Genomic DNA, 21,564 nt, shown 5'->3' on the forward strand with positions numbered 1-21,564 from the left:
AAGAGCCTTAACTCTTTGCTAACACCATAGAGAGTTATAATGATGTAATCTATAAAAATAGTAACACTGTTTACCTTGAAAATGCTAATACCCACCTGTTTTGTTACAGAAAGTAAAGCACAGTGAACGATTTCAAGATGCCACCTAATATAAACTGGAAAGAAATAATAAAAGTTGACCCAGATGACCTGCCTCGTCAAGAAGAATTGGCAGATAATTTATTGATTTCCTTATCCAAGGTGCTTAATTGATAAACAATACGCACACATATATTTACACACAACTATTATTAATCTAAGTTGTTCCTGAAGTCAACGAATGTTACGATTGGAAGAGTTTTTATATTTTGCCCAAGGATTATAAAACATAGTTGCTTTTCTTTTTACTTAGGTGGAAATAAGTGAGCTAAAAACTGAAAGTCAAGAAAATGTGATACACCTTTTCAGAATTACTCAATCACTAATGAAGGTTTGTATACAGTAGGTTTTAATAATGGTTTTGACTATTAGAGGACGTTTAAGGAACTGTTCTTAAATAAGTTAATCTTTACGAAAATATTTTGTAATATCAAAATCACTCAAAAATGAGATCTCTTCCAGTGTGGATTGAAAATTTTAGTGTGCAAAACATTGCTGGTTTCTGCTCTGAAGTTCCTAAAAGAATGTTTAAGAGAAACAGAATGGGTATTTTTAACAATAACATAGCGAGGTCTTTTGTAATTATGTTAACATAATCCTAAGTCAGAATGAAAAATGTGAAAAGTTGTATAGGGATTTACTGGGAGGGGAAAAGGTTTAGGTGAGAGAAGGGCCAAAGACTGATGAGTAATTTTAGGTAAATGAAAATCAGTGGTAAATTTTAGAAAGCTTCTAAAGCTGGAAATCACCTTAAATAAAACTTGGAGGAGAAAATATGCTTATTCATTACAGTTGAGGAGACAGGTGCAGAAAATTGTTAATAGATTATAGAGGAAACAAATATTGGGTATAGCTTGCAGTGGGCTGTCAAGGGTATTACAGGTGTATTTTACGCTATCAGCAATGAGGATCCATTAGAGGTTTTTGAGCCGCAGTTGGTAAATACAAAAGTATGGCTAAACTAGGTTAAACTATAGCTCAACAAGGCTAAAATAGACATGTTAATAAACAAACTGAAAGAAATTGAAGCTATTTAGACATAACATTGTGAAGAAGGTTAGATATAAAATTATGGACTAAAATAAAGACAAATGTAATAGAAAAAAATAGTAGAAAACAACACAAAGGGAAAAGTTACACTACTGGATATAAAACAGAAGGAAAAAGAGGAATCAAAGATATTTCAAGCTGTTAGGAATCTAGGAATTATATCCTTAAGTAAGAATATCATCTATTCATTCAACAAATACTTATGAAAGTCTCCATATCCCAGGGATTGAATGCACTAAATACTGGGAAAGCAAATGAAAATAAAAATCCTCATTTTCAATGCTTATATAAAGGCATATTGAAATAATGTTTCTTTTTATGTTTAGATGAAAGCTCAAGAAGTAGAGCTAGCTTTGGAGGAAGTTGAAAAAGCTGGAGAAGAACAAGCAAAATTTGGTAAAGGCCCTAGAAAAGTTTATCATGATGTTAAATAGGGGATTCTGTTTAGTATACTCCATAATATTTATATACTCACTTTATTTTGAAAGACATTTCTAGAACCCTTGTTTGATGGATGAGGTATAAAAGTTATTTTTTCTTACATTACCTTATTATAATCATGATTGAATCTTTAAAAATAACAATTTTAGTACTTTGAAGTTTATTTAAAAATTTGTTTTGAGGTAAATCTAACTGAAACTTTTTTTTTTAAATAGAAAACCAATTAAAAACTAAAGTAATGAAACTGGAAAATGAACTGGAGGTATGTCCTTTTGTATTACTAGGGTGCACTTGTTAATTTTATTATGTTGAATTACTGTTTTCAAATTTTTTTATTATTGCTTGGAAAAATCACAAGAATGATACTGTGTTCCTAATTAGTTGTTTGTTCAACATATATTTTACATGTTATATAAATTCTTAGGATTGAGCATCCAATTGTGAACAAAATAAAAACATTCAGGAGGGGTACCTAGGTGGCTCAGTAGGTTAAACAGCTGCCTTTGGCTCAGGGACCGAGCTCCATGACCTCAGCCAGGAGCCTACTTCTTCCTTCCCCTCCTCATGCTGCTCCCCCTGCTGGTGTTCTCTCTTTGTCTCTCTGTCAAATAAATAAATATAAAAAATAATAAATCTAAATATTAAAAAAAAAGTAAATCTAAAAAAACAAAAGAACATTCAGTAACCTGAAGCTTAGATTCTAGAGAGGTATACAGAAGATAACTAGTAACTGAGCTGTAGTGGAAGCACATGGGAATTTGAGGAATAGTGATGGAAAGATATGGTAGAAGAAGTAGCTTTTGAGAAAGCTAAGACCCAAAATATGAATACATTGTTAAGGAACTGAATACATTGACATTCCGGAGAATGTGGGAAGGAAAGTAATACAAATGAATTAGCCTTTAAGAGGAGAAAAGACCTTCTTCCTTTGTAGTAGGAAATACGGATGTGCGCAGAAGCTTTTATGTAGAACCTGGAAGTTGAAAGGTTAGAGGGAAGGCCCATTTGCCAAAAATAAGAGTGGAAGATGTGTAGTCAAAGTTGAAGGAAGTTGAACAAAGCTTAAGCTTGAAATATAGTGGGGAATGAGCTGGAGATTGAGGGATCTAGACTCAGACAATTTGAATAAATCCTGATTCTTTCACTTACTAACTCTATGAACTAGGGTGAGTTATTTTTTATTCTGTACTGTATATCTATCTTTTAGAAAAATATCAACCATTCTCAATATATACTTACAAATGAATTATGAAGTTGGATTGATTCTGTTAGTGTTTATCCAGGCAGCTACTGTAGAATAGAAGGACAGGGCAGTGGGAGATATTGGTAAGAAAGTGGTTGAAGTGATAAGTGATTATTATGAAATCTCAGCTGAAAGGTTAAATCAAGACTTGAATGATAGGAGAGGGAGGAGTCAAGGAATCAGAGGGTCCTGTGAGGTCAGAGGGCAGGTATACTAAGGAATAATGAGAAAATGTTTCTGCTGGGACAAGGTTCTGATGTGGGCATTGAGAGTGGGAGGTTATAGTGAATTCAAGAAGCATGTAAAAAGAGACTAGAATGAAAGTTCTATGGATGTGGAAACTGCTTAAGGGGCTTTTGGTGGAACACTATGAGCCATGTGCCAAGAATTCTCAGTTGAGAGGAAGTTAGTAGTTTGCTGCTGCCATGAGCAGGTAGGGATTGGATAGCTGGATGTCATGTGGAATTCATAGCAGCTGGAGTTTTCACAAGGTGGTAGAGGAATGATAGCCTAGAAGATGCAGGTTGAAGTAAATCAGCACCTTCTCTTGCCTATGAGTTCTTGGGATGTGAAAGAATGAGCATCTCCCAATTAAAAGAGTTCTAAAGGATTTAGTATACTAAGGAAACCAAATTGCAGCTAAGGAGGGGAGATGGAGACCATGATTCAGTAAAAGAGCTAAGAGTGTAAAATATTAATTTATCTCGAAAGATTTTTAAGAGCACAAAGGAAAGTTTTCTGAAGGAGGAAAAGAGTAAGAAAAATCTACTTAATATGTAGAAGTAACAGCTGTATGGTAAAGACATGAATAGGAGACAGGTAGATAATAAAGGACTTATTTTGGACCATGACCCCAAATAACAGGAATATGAAGTGAAATGGATTTAATCTGCCAGAAGATTTTTTTTTTTTTAATTAAAGTCTGCCCTCAACATGAGACTCAAACTCATGACCCTGAGATCAAGAGTTGAATGCTCTACCTACTGAACCTGCCAGGTACCCCAGTCTGGCACAAGATTATCAAGGTAATCTTAGCCTGAGCCATCCAGTACAGTAGCAATAATCACTTGTGGTTATTTACACTTAAATTCATTACAAAAAAATTAAAAATTCAGTTCTCTACTTGCAGTAGCCACATTTCAAGTGCTCAAAACTACTTGTAGATAGTGGCTATAGTATTCAGACGTGCAGGAACATTTCCATTATCCTAGAAAGTCCTGTTGGACAGCACTGATTTAAATAGACTATGAGGAAAGGGGCAGGTAAAGAGCACCAGAGGTCAGGTTCCCTGGGTGGCTCAGTCAGTTGAATGTCCAGCTCTTGGTTTTGGCTTAGGTCATCATCTTGTGGCTGTGGGATCAAGCCTTGTGTTGGGCTCTGTGCTTAGTGCAGAGTCTGTTTCAGGTTCTCTCTCCCTCTCTCTCTCTCACTCACGCTCTCTCTCAAATAAATAAGTAAAAATGTTAAAAAAAAAAAAAAAGGCACCAGCAGTCAATGACTGGGTGGAATCCCTGCTAATTTGCAGCCCGGTTTCAGAGTTCTGATGCTGAAGACAAGGCTTGGTAGTTCATTGCCTGTGTTCTCTGCCTGTGCAGTTTAGTCTGGTGTCTGTGGCTTGTGCTGAGCGATCAACATTCAATTCCTAGATGTGGGTGGCTCAGAAAAAGCTTAAGGGCATGTCAGTCTGCAGACTAAAGCTTAAGTAAGCAATTTTAAAAACAGGTTCTTAGGCTAACATTTTAAATAACTGGTGCTGATTGTAATACAAATATGAAGTCAACTTGTTGTTGATTCTCTGATTATAATGGGATTGATTTATACTTTTGGTTTATTACTTTAAGATGGCCCAGCAGTCTGCAGGTGGACGTGACACTCGGTTTTTACGTGATGAAATTCGCCAACTTGAAAAACAGTTGGAACAAAAAGATAGAGAATTGGAGGACATGGAAAAGGAATTAGAGAAAGAGAAGAAGGTTAATGAACAAGTAAGGCACACTTTCCTCAGTGAATTTTAACTGACGGAGTTACCTAAAAACACCTGATTATACTTTTTATAGTGATAACTATCAATTTATATGTTTTATGTGAGAATTGATGTATACTTAACGCTAAGGCTTTATATCACTATTCATGTTGCCATCACATCTTTAAATCAAATTTCTTGTTTTCAGAAGTACCTTGCTTTGTGCAATAAATACTTATATGTAAAAAAATATAGTTTCTTAAGAAGTTGTGTTAATGCCAGCATTTTATAAATCAATGTATATTTTAAAGTATGACATTTCATGTTTTATACAAATATAGTTAGTACTTTTTATGTATATAATAAAATTATATGTATAAAATAATTCATGCAGTAGTCACTTAAATTTAGTTTGAGGAAAAAAAATTTTTCACAGATGGTTTTGTTATTTCCTGTCAGAAAACAATATGTTTCTTATTTTGCCTCACCTGTCAGTAAACTTATACAAATCTGCTGCCTAAGTGTTGTAACTGTCCTATCCCTGATTCCCAGAAGCTTTTTCTACCTTTGTGTCCTCTAGGTCAATGTCTTATTATATCCTAATAATTTTATTTTGTCCATTGCCCTTTTAGAAATAGGAGGTGGTAAATTTTTAGTAGATGTCAATGGTTATAAGGTGTTGTTGCTGTTTTAAAGAATTTGTTATAAAGTGAGTTGTAAGGAAAAACATGCCTTTTCTTGATATATCTTTTTTTAATATAATTTAGAAGACTCTTGTAAAAGTGATTTATCTATACAATTTTTGTGGTGAAAAAGTATGGATTGATGGGACCTAAAAGTTAGAAATAAGTTCTTAGAGGATTGTCTGTTTAGTTGACCCAATAAAACATAGCAGACTTATGGATTTCTTAATAATCACTGTGATATACAGTAATAGAATTGCTTGTTAGGGATTTTCTGAACTGTTGGTTTTCTGAACTGTTCTTCTGTGTAGCCCATACATTAATCAACTTTTTCTCATTCATACCATGTAACCTTAGCTAATCAGAACTACCTTGTCTATTCTTCTTAGACTGCTATCTTTCTTCATAGGTACAAATGCAGAAAACTTGAATATATGGTCCCTGTACTATTCCACTTGCTAGATTCCTTGAGATGGAATATGAGTTGTTGGCAATTTCTTCTTTGCCCTTAACCAGTCATTGACTTTACTGAGAATTTATAGCTTGCCAGAAACTGTTAGGTTCTAGGAATACAGAAGTCAATGATACCCTGCTTTTTTTATATTCATTGTCAATAATAAATGTAATACAGAGGATATTCTGGGGAGGGATACCTAAATCAGTCTTGAGGTAATTTATAAACTGAGACCTGTAATAGGAGTTAGTCTGGCAAAGGGATGGGGGATACATTCATGGTGGTTAAAGATAGGGCATTCTGGGCTGAAAACAAAGCGTTTGCTAAGATCTGGAGGGACGAGATGGCGTGGTGAGTTCAGGGAACTACAGTTACTCATTTTGTCTGAAATATAGGTAAAAATAGCTAGTGTAGAATACTTACTATGTGCCAGATATTTTATATGGACTAATTCATTATTCTTCATTTCATACTTATCGTATGAGATAGATAACATTTCCCCATGCTACAGATGAGGAAACTGAGACACAGGAGGGATAAGTAATTGTCCATGGTTACAGAAACAATGTGATAAAACCAGGATTTGAATCCAAATTTTTCCAGTGAGTTTATGCTCTAAACCACTGTACTATCCTGTCCTTCTTATTTAAACATTTGTGATCCTCTGGAGAGGTAAGCACAGGTTGGTTCCTGAGGTATTGGGTCTTTTTCCTAAAAGGAGCCAATGAAAATTTTGAATAAAGAATATCATGATCAGATCTATACTTATGAAGTTTATTCAGCTTTACAGAGAATGGATTGAAGAGGACTAAGAAGAGTAAGGAGACATTTGTGCTCATTCAGGCAGGAGCTGATGATGGGCTAATTAAAGGCATGACTCAAGGGATTAAGAGATATAAACACTTTAGAGATGTAGGTATAATTGGATGTGGTAAATGGTTGTCAGAGGAGAGGGAGGAATGGAGAGTTTTCTGCATTGGGCTGCTGGATAAGGAGATAGTGTCATTTGTTAAGTAGAGACACCAGAGGAGTTAGAAGGTGTGTGATTATTACTTCAGTTTTCACTTTTGTACATGTTGAGTTTGAGGTCACAGTGGGCGTATTGAAAAAGGATAACTGGATTTGGAATTCATGAAAGACGCTGGGTGGGTGATGAAGATTTGTGAATTAAGAACATAGCTAAGAAGCCATAGAAATGACTGTAAGGGAGATCTCTGAGAAATGTCTAAAGAAATAGGAAGAAGTATTTCAAGGAACAGCACAAGAAAATACAAAAATCAAGAATGTGATGTTTGAAAAACTAAGGGAAAAGAGCATCAATAGTGCTAAATGCTTCAGTGTTAAGTTCTTGACATTTCTTGTCTTGTTAAAATTTTCCAATTCAAAACACAATGGGACTATTTCTTAATTCTCAGGTGACCATGTTGATGATGATAGTAGTAATGGGTAAACTCTTGAGATTTGTATAGCATTTTGCATTTTATGAATAAACTTTCTTTAAACTTCTTATTTTGAAAACTATCAAACCTTCATAAATATTGTAAGATAAGGAATAAATATTCATATGCTCTTCATATAGATGCACCAGTTGTCAAAACTTTGCCACATTTACTTTCTCTCTCCATCAGTATCTTTGTACACACATATTTCTCTTCTTCTCTTTGCTGAGCCATTTGAGAGTTAACTGCAGATACCATGATACTGCACACTAAAATATTTAAGCATGTCTCTCTGAAAAAGAGGAGTATTCCCTAACATAACTGCTATATAACTACCAAATGCAGGAAATTTAATATTTATTCAGTACCCTTATATCTAGTCTATAATTGTATTTTTTTTTCTGTTGGCCTAATACTGCCTTTCATAGTCCCTCTGCCCAATATCCAAGGTTCCGTCAAGGATCACATACTGCATTTGCTTATTTATTATAGACATTTAACTATATTTTAATTGCAAGCCACTGAGAATTTTACTTTCTCCTTGAATAAGGGAGAAAAATGAAAGGCCATAAGAAGGATGGGGTTTGGACAATGGATGAAAAAAAAATGTGATGATAGGTATAGTATTTGCCTGTTTTGAGAAACAAAAGAGTCACAAAGAAATCAAATCATTTATGCGAGGAGAAGAAAACACTCCATAAATTTTTGTTACTTCATGCACTGAACGTTGTGCTAAGGACTTCATATGCATCATACTTAATTTTTACATCAACATATGAGATGGGAAAGTTGGATTTAAGAGATGGTAAATCACTTTTTCATATTCCACCAGAAACTGGTAGACAAAGAATATAAACCTGGGCCAGTTTGATTTCAGATTGCTTCCTTTTAACCATTATGTTGTGCTGCCTTATATTTCTAAGTAATTTAAATGCTCACTAGAGCAAAGAGTATTCTAGCTCTGATATAGAAGAACTGCAAAATGTTAAAGGTCTTTGACAGAAAATTACTCATTAGGTTTTGGGGGTGGGAGGATAAGGTGTGTGTTGTTTTGTTTCTATATCCTTTGGTTAGAGTTTTGGTTTTAGTTTTTTGGTTTTTTTTTAAGTTTTTTAGACTCAACCTGTTTTGTTTTCATAATCCTTAGATTTCACAAATTTTGGTTTGTTACTCATGTTTGATCAACATGATCAACTAAATCCTTAGTAGTTAATCATTCTCTGCTTCACTGGAGAGAATTTAGAATTTAAATTGATCAGCTGAAAACCTAGTTTTATATTGAATTACTGCTGAACCTTATTTTTTTTCTGTTTTAGTTGGCTCTTCGAAATGAGGAAGCAGAAAATGAAAACAGCAAATTAAGAAGAGAGGTTGGTAAAAAATTTTAGTAGTTGTGGTAGTTCAACAAAGTTACCGATTAAAAAATTTTCATAAATTTATACTCTAACCAGAACTGGAATCTTCTAAGTAACTGGTGCTTTTATGCTGCCTAATTTTGTGATATGAATTTGTCTTAGGGAAATAGAAAATAAATTGAAAGTTGAGGCCATTAAGTACTACGTATTCATCTCTTACTTTATGTGGGTAAATTTTGCTTTGTTTCATTAGCCATTCTTTGTTATTTAGCTAATTGGCTGAAAAACTGGATTTCTGTCTTCTCTTATTTTACCCAGTATTCTTTTAAATGTTTTGTTTCTCATGAAATCTTATAAATTCTTTATTATTTGGTTCTTCTGACCCAAATAATGTTTGTACATTATTTATCCTTCTAGAAGTTCTTATCTTTTTAACATAACCAAAATAGTCTTTGTTTTGGTTGATAATATTCTTGCTTTCATTGATTATCCAAATAATATCTCCTTCTAAAATTTCTCTTTTTTATTTTAATTTCTAATTCTTAATTTTAATTATGGATTGCCTTTCTCATTTCTAATTATCTTTTTCCTGTTCTTTTCTGGAGAACAAACGTCTAAAGAAAAAGGTGAGACTTTAGGGGTGGAGAGACCTTGGGAATTTAAGGATATGTTTTGAGAGCAACTAGTTAGATGATGAAATTTTGTTTCTCTGGATAGTTTCTTGATATTGAATATTGTATTTGCTCTGCCTTCAGAATGAGCAACTTCGTCAGGATATTGTTGACTATCAGAAACAGATAGATTCGCAAAAAGAAACACTTTTATCAAGAAGAGGAGAAGACAGTGACTACCGATCACAATTGTCTAAAAAAAACTATGAACTTGTCCAGTATCTGGATGAAATTCAGGTAAAATAGAAGTCAGTTCAAGGCAATGATTCTTATAAAACTTCAATTTTATTATAATGTAAACCTAGTGTCTGGTCCTACAATTAACTTCTGTAGTAGAAATCTGCAACTATGCATTTGGAAATATGAAATAAATTGCATCTTTAAAGTTAATAAATCTTGCAAATTCATTCATTTCATATGTCTGTCTTGGGCATTGAGAAGAACTAAGCTTTTTAGATACAATTTTGTTGATAGTTAATTTGATTTCATTGGCCAAGAGCAATTGCTACTGCAGATCTCTAAAGAATTCTCTATTCTCCAGCAGGCACTTGTGACTCTATTTAATTTTAATTTAGTTTAAATTACAGTTTCTTAGGTTAACCATAGTGTCTTTAACTTCATTAGACTTTAACAGAAGCTAATGAAAAAATTGAAGTTCAGAATCAAGAAATGAGAAAAAATCTAGAAGAGTCTGTACAGGAGATGGAAAAGATGACTGATGAGTATAATAGGATGAAAGCTATTGTCCATCAAACAGATAACATAATGGACCAATTAAAAAAGGAAAATGATCATTACCGGCTTCAAGTAAGAATTGCTATTAGATTAACTCATTTATGCAGACTTCATATCATATTATTACTATTTATGTGAAACTAAAAAGTACTTTAACTTTCTAGGATATGAATTTTTGTCTTATGCTGTAATATACCCTTTACTGTAACATGTTGTCATGCTGATATGTTTGTCCATATGTGTTTCTCTAATGCCCTTACGCGTACCTTGTAGTTGATAACTGAATTAATGTGTAGATACCAGTCCTGGAAAACTAATAAATATGGGGATTTTCCTACTAAAAATGCCTAGAAGTCCTGTGGACCTGAAGTTAAGTTTTTTACTATAAAATAAATACGCTATAAATTTCAGAAAACCAATACATTGTTCATGTTTTACATGGTATTAAATTAGTGTAAAAAACAGAATAATACTCAAAAATATAATTCTCTAGTAATGACAGTTATACATCTGTAATGATACAGAAACCACTAACTATCACCTCTAAATACAGAATTGCTCCAATAATGAATATGCATTGGTACTGTAAATATACATATGTATACCGCATATGTGTAATGTGTGTGTAAATATACATATATTGCACTATTTTGCAATGATTCTTGAAATAATTGTTGCCTTTTAGGTGCAGGAGCTTACAGATCTTCTGAAAGCAAAAAATGAAGAAGATGATCCAGTCATGGCTGCTGTCAACGCAAAAGTAGAAGAGTGGAAGGTGCTTTTTTCAGTAGATCTAATGGGTTGTTTTTTTGTGGTTTTTTTTAAGATTTTATTTATTTATTTGACAGACAGAAATCACAAGTAGGCAGAGAGGCAGACAGAGAGAGAGAGGAGGAAGCAGGCTCCCCGCTGAGCAGAGAGCCCGATGTGGGGCTCGATCCCAGGACCTTGGGATCATGACCTGAGCCACAGGCAGAGGTTTTAACCCACTGAGCCATCCAGGCGCCCCTCTAATGGGTTTTTCATTTGTATTTTTTATTGCAAAGTCTTAGTTTTCTTTAAAGGCCTTATGGTAGTTAGTGACGTTTTTATCAGGCAATTTTAAAGTGCATTAAATGTCCTAGTTAGAAAAGCACTAAGCTCTCTCTCCTGTGTAGTCCTTTAGCCTATTTGTAGTATAAGTCTAAAACTTATTTGTCATCTAAAATAAATAATTCTAAGTAAAATATATTACATAACTCATGGCTGCCATGTATTGTGTATTTATAGTTCCTGGTTCAACTCCTTCAGACCAATACAACTATTGGTTTTCAGTGGGAATGGGAATAAAGAAAGGGACCTTTAGAATCATCTGAGAAGTTTTTCTTAATCTACCTTTCTTGCTCCTCTCCACTCTCCAACCCCAACCAAATTCTCTGACCTTACTATGTCAGAAGCTAGCATTATGATGACTGTATATTTTGGGAAAAGTCTAAAACAATTCTGAATAAATCTAATTTTAAAAGCTATCACTTCTGTAGTCATTGTTTCTAACAGAGCTCATAAATCTTGTTGGCTCTTTGGATTTGTTTATCTGGAAGTTCAGGTAACCTATATTTTAAACAAAAATAGTAGCAGTGGCAATGATGCACTATCGAATCAATCAAGGGTCAGTACACTTTGTATAAGAAATGCAGAGAGTAAATATTTTAGACCATCTGGTCTCTGGTGTAATTAAACTCTGTTATATAACATGAAGGCAGACATACACCATACATAAATGAATGAGCAAGGCTGTTTTGCAATGTAACTTGACAAAAACAAGCAGCAGACCAAATTTGACTGTTGATTGAGTCTACTGACCCCTGGGAAAAAAAAGTTTTTACATCCTATTTAATTTTGGGGGGAGAGATGGTAGTATATGTATTCTTCTGTACTTCGTTTTCACTTAATATTTTGAAACATTATTTATATCAGTATATACAGTATTGCTTTGGTTTTTTTAGTGGCTTTATAATTTTTATTTGTAGATATTTATTTAATAGATATCATATGGTGTGATATTTAACAGGTTACTGATGTTTGCTATTAGAAACGACGTTATAATGAATATCGTCATGTATTTGTTATTTTGCAAAGATGTAGATTAAATTGCTACAAGTTGTCATATATATCCAAATACATACCTCCAGTCTGACACTTGTCTTTGACTCTATGGTATTTTTTGCCATGAAGTTTTTGTTTTTGTTTTTGTTTTGTATTATGTAGTTTATTTTTTTTGTGTGACTTTTGAACTTTGTGTCATAATTAGTGTTCTGAGTATAAAGTTGTTTTCTCTATTTTCTTTTAGTACCTCCTAGTTTCATCTTTTACATTTAAGTCTTTGAAGCATATGTAATTAGTTTTAGCATGGAGAGAGAGGTATGGTTTCAGCAGACCTAGTCTGTTGTCCAGACATTATTTATTGAACATTTTATCTTTTTCCTACTGAAATACGGTTTCATTTTTATTACATTTGACATGCTTGTTGGATTTGAATTTATTTTTAGACTCTCTGCTTTATATTGATCAATCTATTTTCTAAACATGTGTCCTTGTTATAGTTATTGTTATGTTTAAATATCTGAAAAAAACATTTTTCAGTTTTTAGACACTTGTGAACATGTTTTTTCAATATGAATTTTAGAAATAGTTCTTAAAAATCTTATTTTATTGGCTCTGTGGTAAATTTATAAATTATAAGGTTGATTTTGGTATTTGGTTCTTCTAGCAGAGAACACAAGACACCTTCATTCAGTGACATTTTAAGGTTTTCTCCATAAAAATTAATTGTACAAAACTTCCTGGTAGTTTCACGAAGGTATTTATAATTCTTATTTAGGAATGGGTTTTGAAAGCTTGAGATTGTTTAAAAATTGAATTTCTAAAACAGCGAAAATTATACTGTATATTTTTAAATCATTTCTTCTTTGAACTTAAGATTGTACAACCAAAAAGAACAATGATTATGCAAATAGTTGCTGCTACTTACTCACTTTAATGTGAATTTTATTTCCTGTATTTTCTTGCTAATGATATATGTTAGAGTATTTTCCATAAGTGAAAAATGATTTATTAATTTTCCTCTTATGTAACAGATCCTATGTTGTTTATGTCTAGTTAATTTTGTCTTCTAAAGATGATGAAATTATTGAATATCAGCAAATGTTACATAACCTGAGGGAGAAATTGAAAAATGCCCAACTTGATGCTGATAAAAGTAATGTTATGGCTCTACAACAGGTAAAACCTTTCAAAATTTGGTTTATTGAAGTAGACAATGTGTCTAACCTAGTGGCTTACACTATGGGGTATATAAAAAGTCTTTTTGAAGTTCAGTCACAAGAAACAATTAGAATTAAGTTTAGAGTCAGGAATAGAATTATTTTGTGTATTTTTCTATGTTGATTTAGACAATAGACACATTGTTTTGATTGGGAATTATTTAATAAGAAACTTAAAAACTTTTAGAAACTTAAGTATATCTTCATACCCTGTTGTTAACATTTATTATATGTTGGTGCTGAAATATCCTGTGTAATGTGAAAAAAGCTAAAAGCATCGTTATAATTTGACTGTATTACATTAAATTTTATTTTTAGTACAAATATACTCATGTAGAAGTTATACTTCCGTTATCTGTGCTCTATAGTCATAGTCTGGAAGAAGGGGGAACATTTGGAAAGTATTTGGAGGATAAGAACAATTGCAAGAGACAGTATTTTGAAAGAAGTACCACAGGGCAGAAGATAGAAATGGGTGGGTCATGAGGAAGGGTAACATGAAAGGAGTCAGAAGACGCCATAAATATTAGAGAGTTCTGGAATTCCCTTTGCCAGGATGTTAGTTAGCTCTTATATCTATCTGTAAGTTTTAGAGTGACATCCGTGTGTCTAACGTTCAGTTGAGGTATACAAAGTAGTACAGGGGTCAGTAGTTTTGACCCCCAAAATATGTATTATATATAATATATGTATGTTATATATATATAAACATAAGATCTACTTTTTTCCTTACTTTTAAAATGTATGTTAATATCCATGAAGAAATAATATGTAATGTTCAAAAATATTTTATAGGGTGTACAAGAACGAGATAGTCAAATTAAGATGCTCACTGAGCAAGTAGAACAATATACAAAAGAAATGGAAAAAAATACTTTCATTATTGAAGATCTGAAAAATGAGCTTCAAAGAAACAAAGGTAATTAATAAGCATACAAAGTAAACAAGACAAAGGACCATAGGGAAAGGGAGGGGAAAAATGAAACAAGATGAAACCAGAGAGGGAGACAAACCTTAAGAAACTCTTGGTCTCGGGAAACAAACTGAGGGTTGCTGGAGGGGAGGAGGATGGGAGGGATGGGGTGGCTGGGGGATGGGCATTGGAGAGGGGATGTGCTATGGTGAGTGCTGTGAAGTGTGTAAGACTAATGACTCACAGACCTGTACCCCTAAAACAAATAGTACATTTTATGTTAATAAAAAAATAAGCATACAAAGTTATTTTATTTACCAATTTTTAAGTATTTTATTTTTATTAAATTATGTCAATAGATATATATTGATTTTTCTTTTTGGATTTTATCATTTTAAAAAATGACTTTATGTATATTAACTGTATATTATAAACTGCATATATTATTAGTGTTTAAATTTATTAGTGATGGAGATACTTTCTGTAATTTTTCTGCAATGGAAATTACATTAACCTTTATTACCATATTAGTTATATGAAAGAAATGAAAAGTGATGTAATTGAGTATAGTTATTTATCCCCTTTTTAAATAATTAACAAAGAATAGAATGAAATTTTGATCAATGTGGCAGCATTGTAGATAGTTTTCAGACGTCATTTGACTTGTCAGCATTTGAATGAACTGTACCCAACTTAATGTCTCATCTTATTCTCCCTACCCTGGGACTTACTACCTTTCCTAATACATCTGAACGTAAGCCCCTAAAACAGCAGTGGTCTTATATTTCCACAGCACTCCATACTGTAGTTATAGCAGGACACATTAAGGCTAACTATTCATGACAAGTTCATGACGTATTTAACGTAACTATCACAAAAGAAAATAGCTAGTGTGTGTGTGTGTGTGTGTGTGTGTGTAAGTGAAATAATGGTAGTGGTCGTTGGAGATGTGGTTGTAATATAGTGAAGCAAAAGCCTCATTGAGGAGATACTCGGACACTTTTAGGAAGTGAGGTAGTAAGCCAAGCAGATGTTCTTAAACAGTGGGAGTAAGTATAAAGGCATATATAGTGTGTTTATATATATATGAAGACATATATAGTATAAAGTAGGAATATACTGAGTGTGTTGAAGAACAAAAAGAAGCCTTTGTGGCTGGAACAGTGGGCAGGTGGGGCAGTAGTAGGTGATGAGATAGATCAGAGAGGTAACCAGAGCCATGTCATATAGCGACTTAACAATTCACTGTGAGGACTTTGGCTTTTATTTTAAGTGAGAAGAAGCACCAAAGAAAGTTTCTGAAGACAGGAGTGAAATAATTTGACTTAGACTGTGTCTGCAGTAGATCACAGGAGTAGCAAGGACAGAAGCAGGCAAACCTATTATGAGACTGTTGGAGTAATCTGAAGAGGTGCTGGTGGCTTAGAGCATGTGGGTAGCAGTAGGGTTGTTGCAGTCAGTTCAGGATGTATTTTGAAGGTGATGGAAACGCAATTTGCTAGCAGATCAGATGTAGGGTGTGAGAGAGTTATCAGAACTTCCGTTCTGAACACTGGGAAGGACTGTTTCCAGCAAGTTTAGAAATGATCAGGTACTTAGTTAAACAGGTCATGTTAAGTTTGAAATGCTCATTACACATCTGAATGGAAGTATTGAATAGGCACTTGTATATATAGAAGTCTGAGGTTTAGGATAACAGTCCAGTCTCAAGATTTATATCTCAAGATTTATATATTTATATATATATTTATTTACGTATCTCAAGATTTATATCTCAAGACATAAATTTGGGAACCATATGCCTAAAAATGGTAGCTGAAGTCCTGAAGCTAGAGATCATCAAAGAAACAAATGTTAAGAAGAAAAATGCAAAGATTGAGCCCAGGGATGCTTTTACTTTAGAGGCTGAGGGGATGAAAAGGAGCAACCAAAAGAGCCTAGATGGGAGGAAAATCAGGAATGTGTGGAGTCCTGAAAAACCACATGAGGAATGTCATCAAGGAAGAGAATAAGCAATCATGTTCAGAGCTGTATTCAGTGCTGCTGATATATCAAGATGAGCATTGAAAGTTAACCAGTGGATTTAGCATTGGTCACTTTTGGTTTAAGAGAAAATGGATAGTGTTGACATAGAACAATCTAGAGACTCCTTTGAGGAGGACTGTATGAAGGGAAGGAGAAAAATGGGGTAGTGACTTGAAGGGAAAGGGGCATGACAAAAAGTATTTCTCTCCTTAAAATGGAAGAGATAATCATACTTCTGGGTGAAAAGAAAGATCCATTAAAGAAGAAAATTGACGCATCGATGAAGCAGGAGAGAGAGAGAGAACCGCTGGAGCAATGTCCTTGAGAAGGCCTTGGGATGGCATCTAGTGTTCCAGTGGGGTAGTGGGCCTTGGGAACACAAAGAATACATCCGTAGGGACAGCAAGGGAGCTGGAGTGCATAGATATAGATGCAGGTGACTGGAGATGACCTGATGGTGAGAGCAGGTGGAGCTTCTGTACTGATTGCTTCTCTTTGCTCAGGAAACAAGAAAGTAAGGTTCTTAACTGAAAGGATATAGGGGAAGATGTGTTAGAAGTGTGAGGGGAGAGAAGAAGAAAAGAGAAAGTTATAAAATCGTCATCTGAAAGAGTGAACAGACTAGAAAAATGTAATATGATTGCTGAGCTAATGAGGCCCACTTGTTATACTTAATTCTATAATTGTGTATTATGTATTTATTAGAATCATACTTTGACATGGTTTAAACTGTTTAAAAGGGTGACCGATACCGTGGGTTTTGCGTATTCCAGCCACCAGGAGAAAAAGTGGCCGTTGATTTCTTCTGTCAGATAAGAAAGAGGTCTTGTCTAATGACATTTCAGTCTGTCCCTAGTCATAGATCCCTAAAGTCCACAGAAGGTATGGTTACTAGAAAATACTCTATACTTGAAATTAACTTGTAAATATGACAGCTAATGGTGTTTCTTTCCATTGGTTAGGATTATATTTAGCTATCAGAACTAGAGATCTGAAAAATGGTGGCAAAACCAAGAGAGAAGCTTATTTTTCTCAAATTTCTTAAAATTTAAAAAAAAAAGTTTATTTTTCTCACTTGTGTGATAGTGTAGAATTAGGCAATCCAGGGTGTTGACCTCATCTGTCTCATCCAAAGTGGAGTTACCCTCACCGCTACATCCCAAACAGCAAGATGGAGGAGGCAGGAAGAGACACTAAAGAATAGGCAAATGTACTGTGGCAGGCCACATGGAAGAAATGAGAGTAGGGGGACACTGGGGACACCTCAGCCCCTCACATGCTCCATCTAGGCTTTTCACTCCAGAAAACAGGGCCCATTTCTTATAAATGTGCATGCTTTCCCACACTAGCCCAATGCCTATACATAAGTACATGCTCTATAAATCACTGAACACTTTTGGTGGATAAGAATGATTTGTGTTGATAATGGGAATGCTATATTTTGGTCTAGCAGCAGTTTGGTAAGAAAATATAAGTAGAGATTTTTTTAGCTATTAGGACTAAGTTTAGCTGCAGGCAACAGAAAAAATAAAATATAGCAGCATTTTAGACAGGATAGAAATGTATTTTTCCACGATATAAATAAAGTTGAGGTGACTAGTTTGGGGTTGGTGTGATAACCTGCCCGAATATGGGATAGCAGGCATCCTGTATCTTGCTGCCCTGCCTATCTCAGCATGTGGTATCCAGCTCATGTTCTCCGTGTGTGAGTTCCAGACTTAATATCTGTATTCCCATCTAGCAGGAAGGAGGAAAGAGAAAAGATTCACTCCTCTCCTTTAAAATCATTTCCTGAAATACATGGCTTGTCACATGATCACACCTAGCTGCTGGGGTGACTGGAAATTTAGTCTTTATTTCATGTGGCCATGTGTCCAACCAAAATTGCATTCTTCTGTTACAATGGACAGAGTTTGAACAGTGGGAACAGATAGCTAGTGGTTTTTGCCACAATGATCATTCTTTGTAAAGCATTGTGTTTTGCAATCTTATATAATCTGTAGTCATTCAGCTAAGATTTTATTGAACTTTTTAAGCTTGTCCTGTCAATAAGATGAAAACAAATTTTATTTTTCAAATATAAAAAAAAATAATAAAGAGACTTTTTAAGTGACATACTACTTTTCCTGATTCTCGTATTGGAATCAGGGATTTAAAGGAATAAGTAATCAATTCAAGTAATTCATGTGGTTTTGGTTTTGTTTTTGTTTTTGTTTTGCTCTGTAGGTGCTTCAACTCTTTCCCAGCAGACTCATTATATGAAAATTCAGTCTAAGGTTCAGATGTTAGAAGAGAAAACTAAAGAGGCTGAGAGAACAGCTGAACTGGCTGAGGCTGATGCTAGGGAAAAGGATAAAGAACTAGTTGAGATGCTAAAGCGATTAAAAGATTATGAATCGGTATGTATTTTTATCTTGTCAGTCAAGGAGCTTAGATTATTCTTGCCACTCACAGTTAGACTGTTCTGTGCCATTACCGTTTACCTTCAAAAACGTTCCAGAAGTGTTTTATGATAAAGGTTATCTTGGTTGGTTTGTACTCCCCTATTCAAACGTCAGAGCAGCATTTACTTCTCGGCCGGAGAATTGTTTTCTGGCCATTTGATCAAAACATTTTGCCCAGATCATCAGCTTTGTTGAGACAACAAGTTTAGTTCTTTGTAAGTGGTGTCATTGTGCCAGCATTATAGATGTGACACCACTGGTTTATTTGCCAGAAGTTATTTCAGGGATAGTTTGCTGCCTACTGTGTCAACACACAGTACTTACTTTGTACTTTTTGTATTTTTAAATCTCATTACCACTAAGGCAACTAATGACTCGTATATTCTAATGCTATTACTGCTTCACTCTTAATATTCCTTTCCTATATTTTGTTAAGTGTTTTTAGTTTGTTTATTTGGGGGGTGGGTAAGAATCTCCCTAGAGATGGCATGAACATTTGCTTTATCTTCATAACCCCAGAATTACCTAGCATGATCTTATACACAGTCAACATTCACTAATTTTTTTTTTTTAATTTCTTTTCAGCGTAACAGTATTCATTGTTTTTGCACCACACCCAGTGCTCCATGCAGTCTGTGCCCTCCCTAATACCCACCACCGGGCCCCCCCAACCTCCCAACCCCCGCCCCTTCAAAACCCTCAGGTTGTTTTTCAGAGTCCATAGTCTCTCATGGTTCACCTCCCCTTCCAATTTCCCTCAACATTCACTAATTTTATATTTATTTATTTATTTGTCTGTTTATCTTTTTATTTATTTTGAGAATGAGAGAGAGAAAGAGAGAGCAGGGTGGTGGTGGGGAAGAGAGAGAGAGAGAGAATCTTAAGCAGACTCCACGCCCAGTGTGGAACTCACTTTGGGCTTGATCTCACAACCTTCAGATCAGACCTGAGCCGAAACCAAGAGTCAGGTGCTTAACGCACTGAACCCAGGCGCCCCTCGTTAAATGTTTTCTATGTCATTCTCTGAGTCACTTTGTCATTAGGATGCTATACTTGGAAGTTCCAGCTATTCCATTTTCCATCATATTAATAGATTTGTTTTTTAAAAGTACAATAAAAAGCACAGTTTCATGACACAAATCTTACCTATATGTGTACTTCTGCTCATACTTAATAAGAAAATAAATTTGATAATTTATTCAAATAAACTACATTATACTTGGACTGGATTTTTTCAGGGAATATATGGTTTAGAAGAAGCTGTGATTGAAATAAAAAATTGTAAAAACCAAATTAAAATAAGAGATCAAGAGATTGAAGTATTGACAAAGGAAATCAATAAACTTGAGTTGAAGATCAATGATTTCCTTGATGAAAATGAGGCTCTTAGGGAGCGTGTGGGTAAGTCATCCTTTACGATCCATAGTTTGATCAATCCTAATTGTCAAGTCATTTTTTATTTTTCTTTTTGTTTATGTATTATTTTTAAATAGCTGAGTGTACTTTTTTCCCCTAAAATTAACCCTTCTGTAAGCATATGTAAAACAAAAGTGGAGCTGCTCTGATTGAAGTTGGACTAGGGATTTAATGGGTTTGGGATGTGGGTGGGCTGGCCTGGAGCACTGCTTTATTCAGTCTGGCATCTTTTCAAGTAATTGCTTGTTTAAAAACTGCTTAAAAGCAATTCCTTGTTTAAAAACTGAAAGTCTACTAAACTAATAGTACATATTAGAAGTTAACTTCCCCCCTTCCTTTTCCTCAACAAAGTTAGGGTCTGTATGACCCATTTGGTTTGCAAAATATTCTCACTCAGATGAATTCAAGAGGACATTTGGAAGTACTGGTTAAGTACTTTTATGATATATGCTGCTTAAATTTAACTTTGGTTGAGTATTTTAAGGTTACTATTGATTCAAAGAAGTAATTAGTAAATATAGCTTGAGAGTTTATTGATTTCAATAAATAGTTCATTTAGTGTAACTCATTTGCATATTGAATTATGACAGTCCTGCCGCCTCCGGACAGCGCATGGAAGAATGAGGCACAAACAAGGAGCTGCAGGAGAATGGTAGCAGGGGACAACAATAGAAAAGACTGTCGCCCCGAACAACTCCTCAGTCTCATATTTATTAGAAAGTGGGTAACAACCAACAAAGCTGGAGTAGATTACACACTGACCATGAGTCTTGTAAATATGTAAGAAGAAAGGGAAAGTATGTCTGGTTACGTAGTACATGACCTATAGTGAGCTAAGCCCAAACGAAAGGATTCTCTGACTAATTGCTGATGTTCTGGGGAAGGGGAGATAACGGAAAAATGAAGCAGGCAACGTTTGCCCTGAGCAAGCCAGGCATCCCCAGCTGCTGGGCTTCAAGGATGTATGGTCCAGTCCCCCAGAGGCCTATAGTCAGTTCATGTTTTTCTTAAGACTTTATCTAAGCATGCTTGGTAACTAGTATAATTTCTCATAGGTTATATTTTAAGCAGTATGTAGTTCTGAGGGACGGTTACACAGTCCAATCTAAATTGCTACTTTGAAGTGAAAATAAAAATCTGAATATTGATTTCATTATACTTGGTAATACCAATTAATGCTTTCTTAGAATTAAGTGATCATTTGTGAAAACTATGTTCTATAGGAAGGAAAAATAAAATTTTTATGAAGATGATTTATTTATGAAAACATATCTAAGTAGGATGCAGAATCAT

The 21,564-nt window shown here is 34.3% G+C and overlaps 1 protein-coding gene across 10 annotated transcripts in view; it reads left to right on the forward strand.

Annotated features, from left to right (window-relative positions):
- Positions 1-21,564, forward strand: part of CEP290 (centrosomal protein 290) — a 98,202-nt gene that overhangs the window by 726 nt on the left and 75,912 nt on the right. For all 10 annotated transcript variants that reach the window (XM_044227365.1, XM_044227367.1, XM_044227366.1 and 7 more), the window contains exons 2-14: positions 110-239; positions 391-468; positions 1,514-1,583; positions 1,844-1,890; positions 4,713-4,856; positions 8,727-8,780; positions 9,521-9,673; positions 10,061-10,243; positions 10,857-10,946; positions 13,310-13,432; positions 14,269-14,392; positions 18,638-18,810; positions 20,094-20,256. In XM_044227365.1, coding sequence (XP_044083300.1) covers positions 138-239; positions 391-468; positions 1,514-1,583; positions 1,844-1,890; positions 4,713-4,856; positions 8,727-8,780; positions 9,521-9,673; positions 10,061-10,243; positions 10,857-10,946; positions 13,310-13,432; positions 14,269-14,392; positions 18,638-18,810; positions 20,094-20,256 — 1,504 coding nt within the window. In that variant the 5' untranslated portion in view covers positions 110-137. The remainder of the gene's footprint in view (positions 1-109; positions 240-390; positions 469-1,513; positions 1,584-1,843; positions 1,891-4,712; positions 4,857-8,726; positions 8,781-9,520; positions 9,674-10,060; positions 10,244-10,856; positions 10,947-13,309; positions 13,433-14,268; positions 14,393-18,637; positions 18,811-20,093; positions 20,257-21,564) is intronic.

Source organism: Neovison vison, chromosome 12 (genome assembly GCF_020171115.1).
Source record: "Neovison vison isolate M4711 chromosome 12, ASM_NN_V1, whole genome shotgun sequence".
NCBI classification, from domain to species: domain Eukaryota; kingdom Metazoa; phylum Chordata; class Mammalia; order Carnivora; family Mustelidae; genus Neogale; species Neogale vison.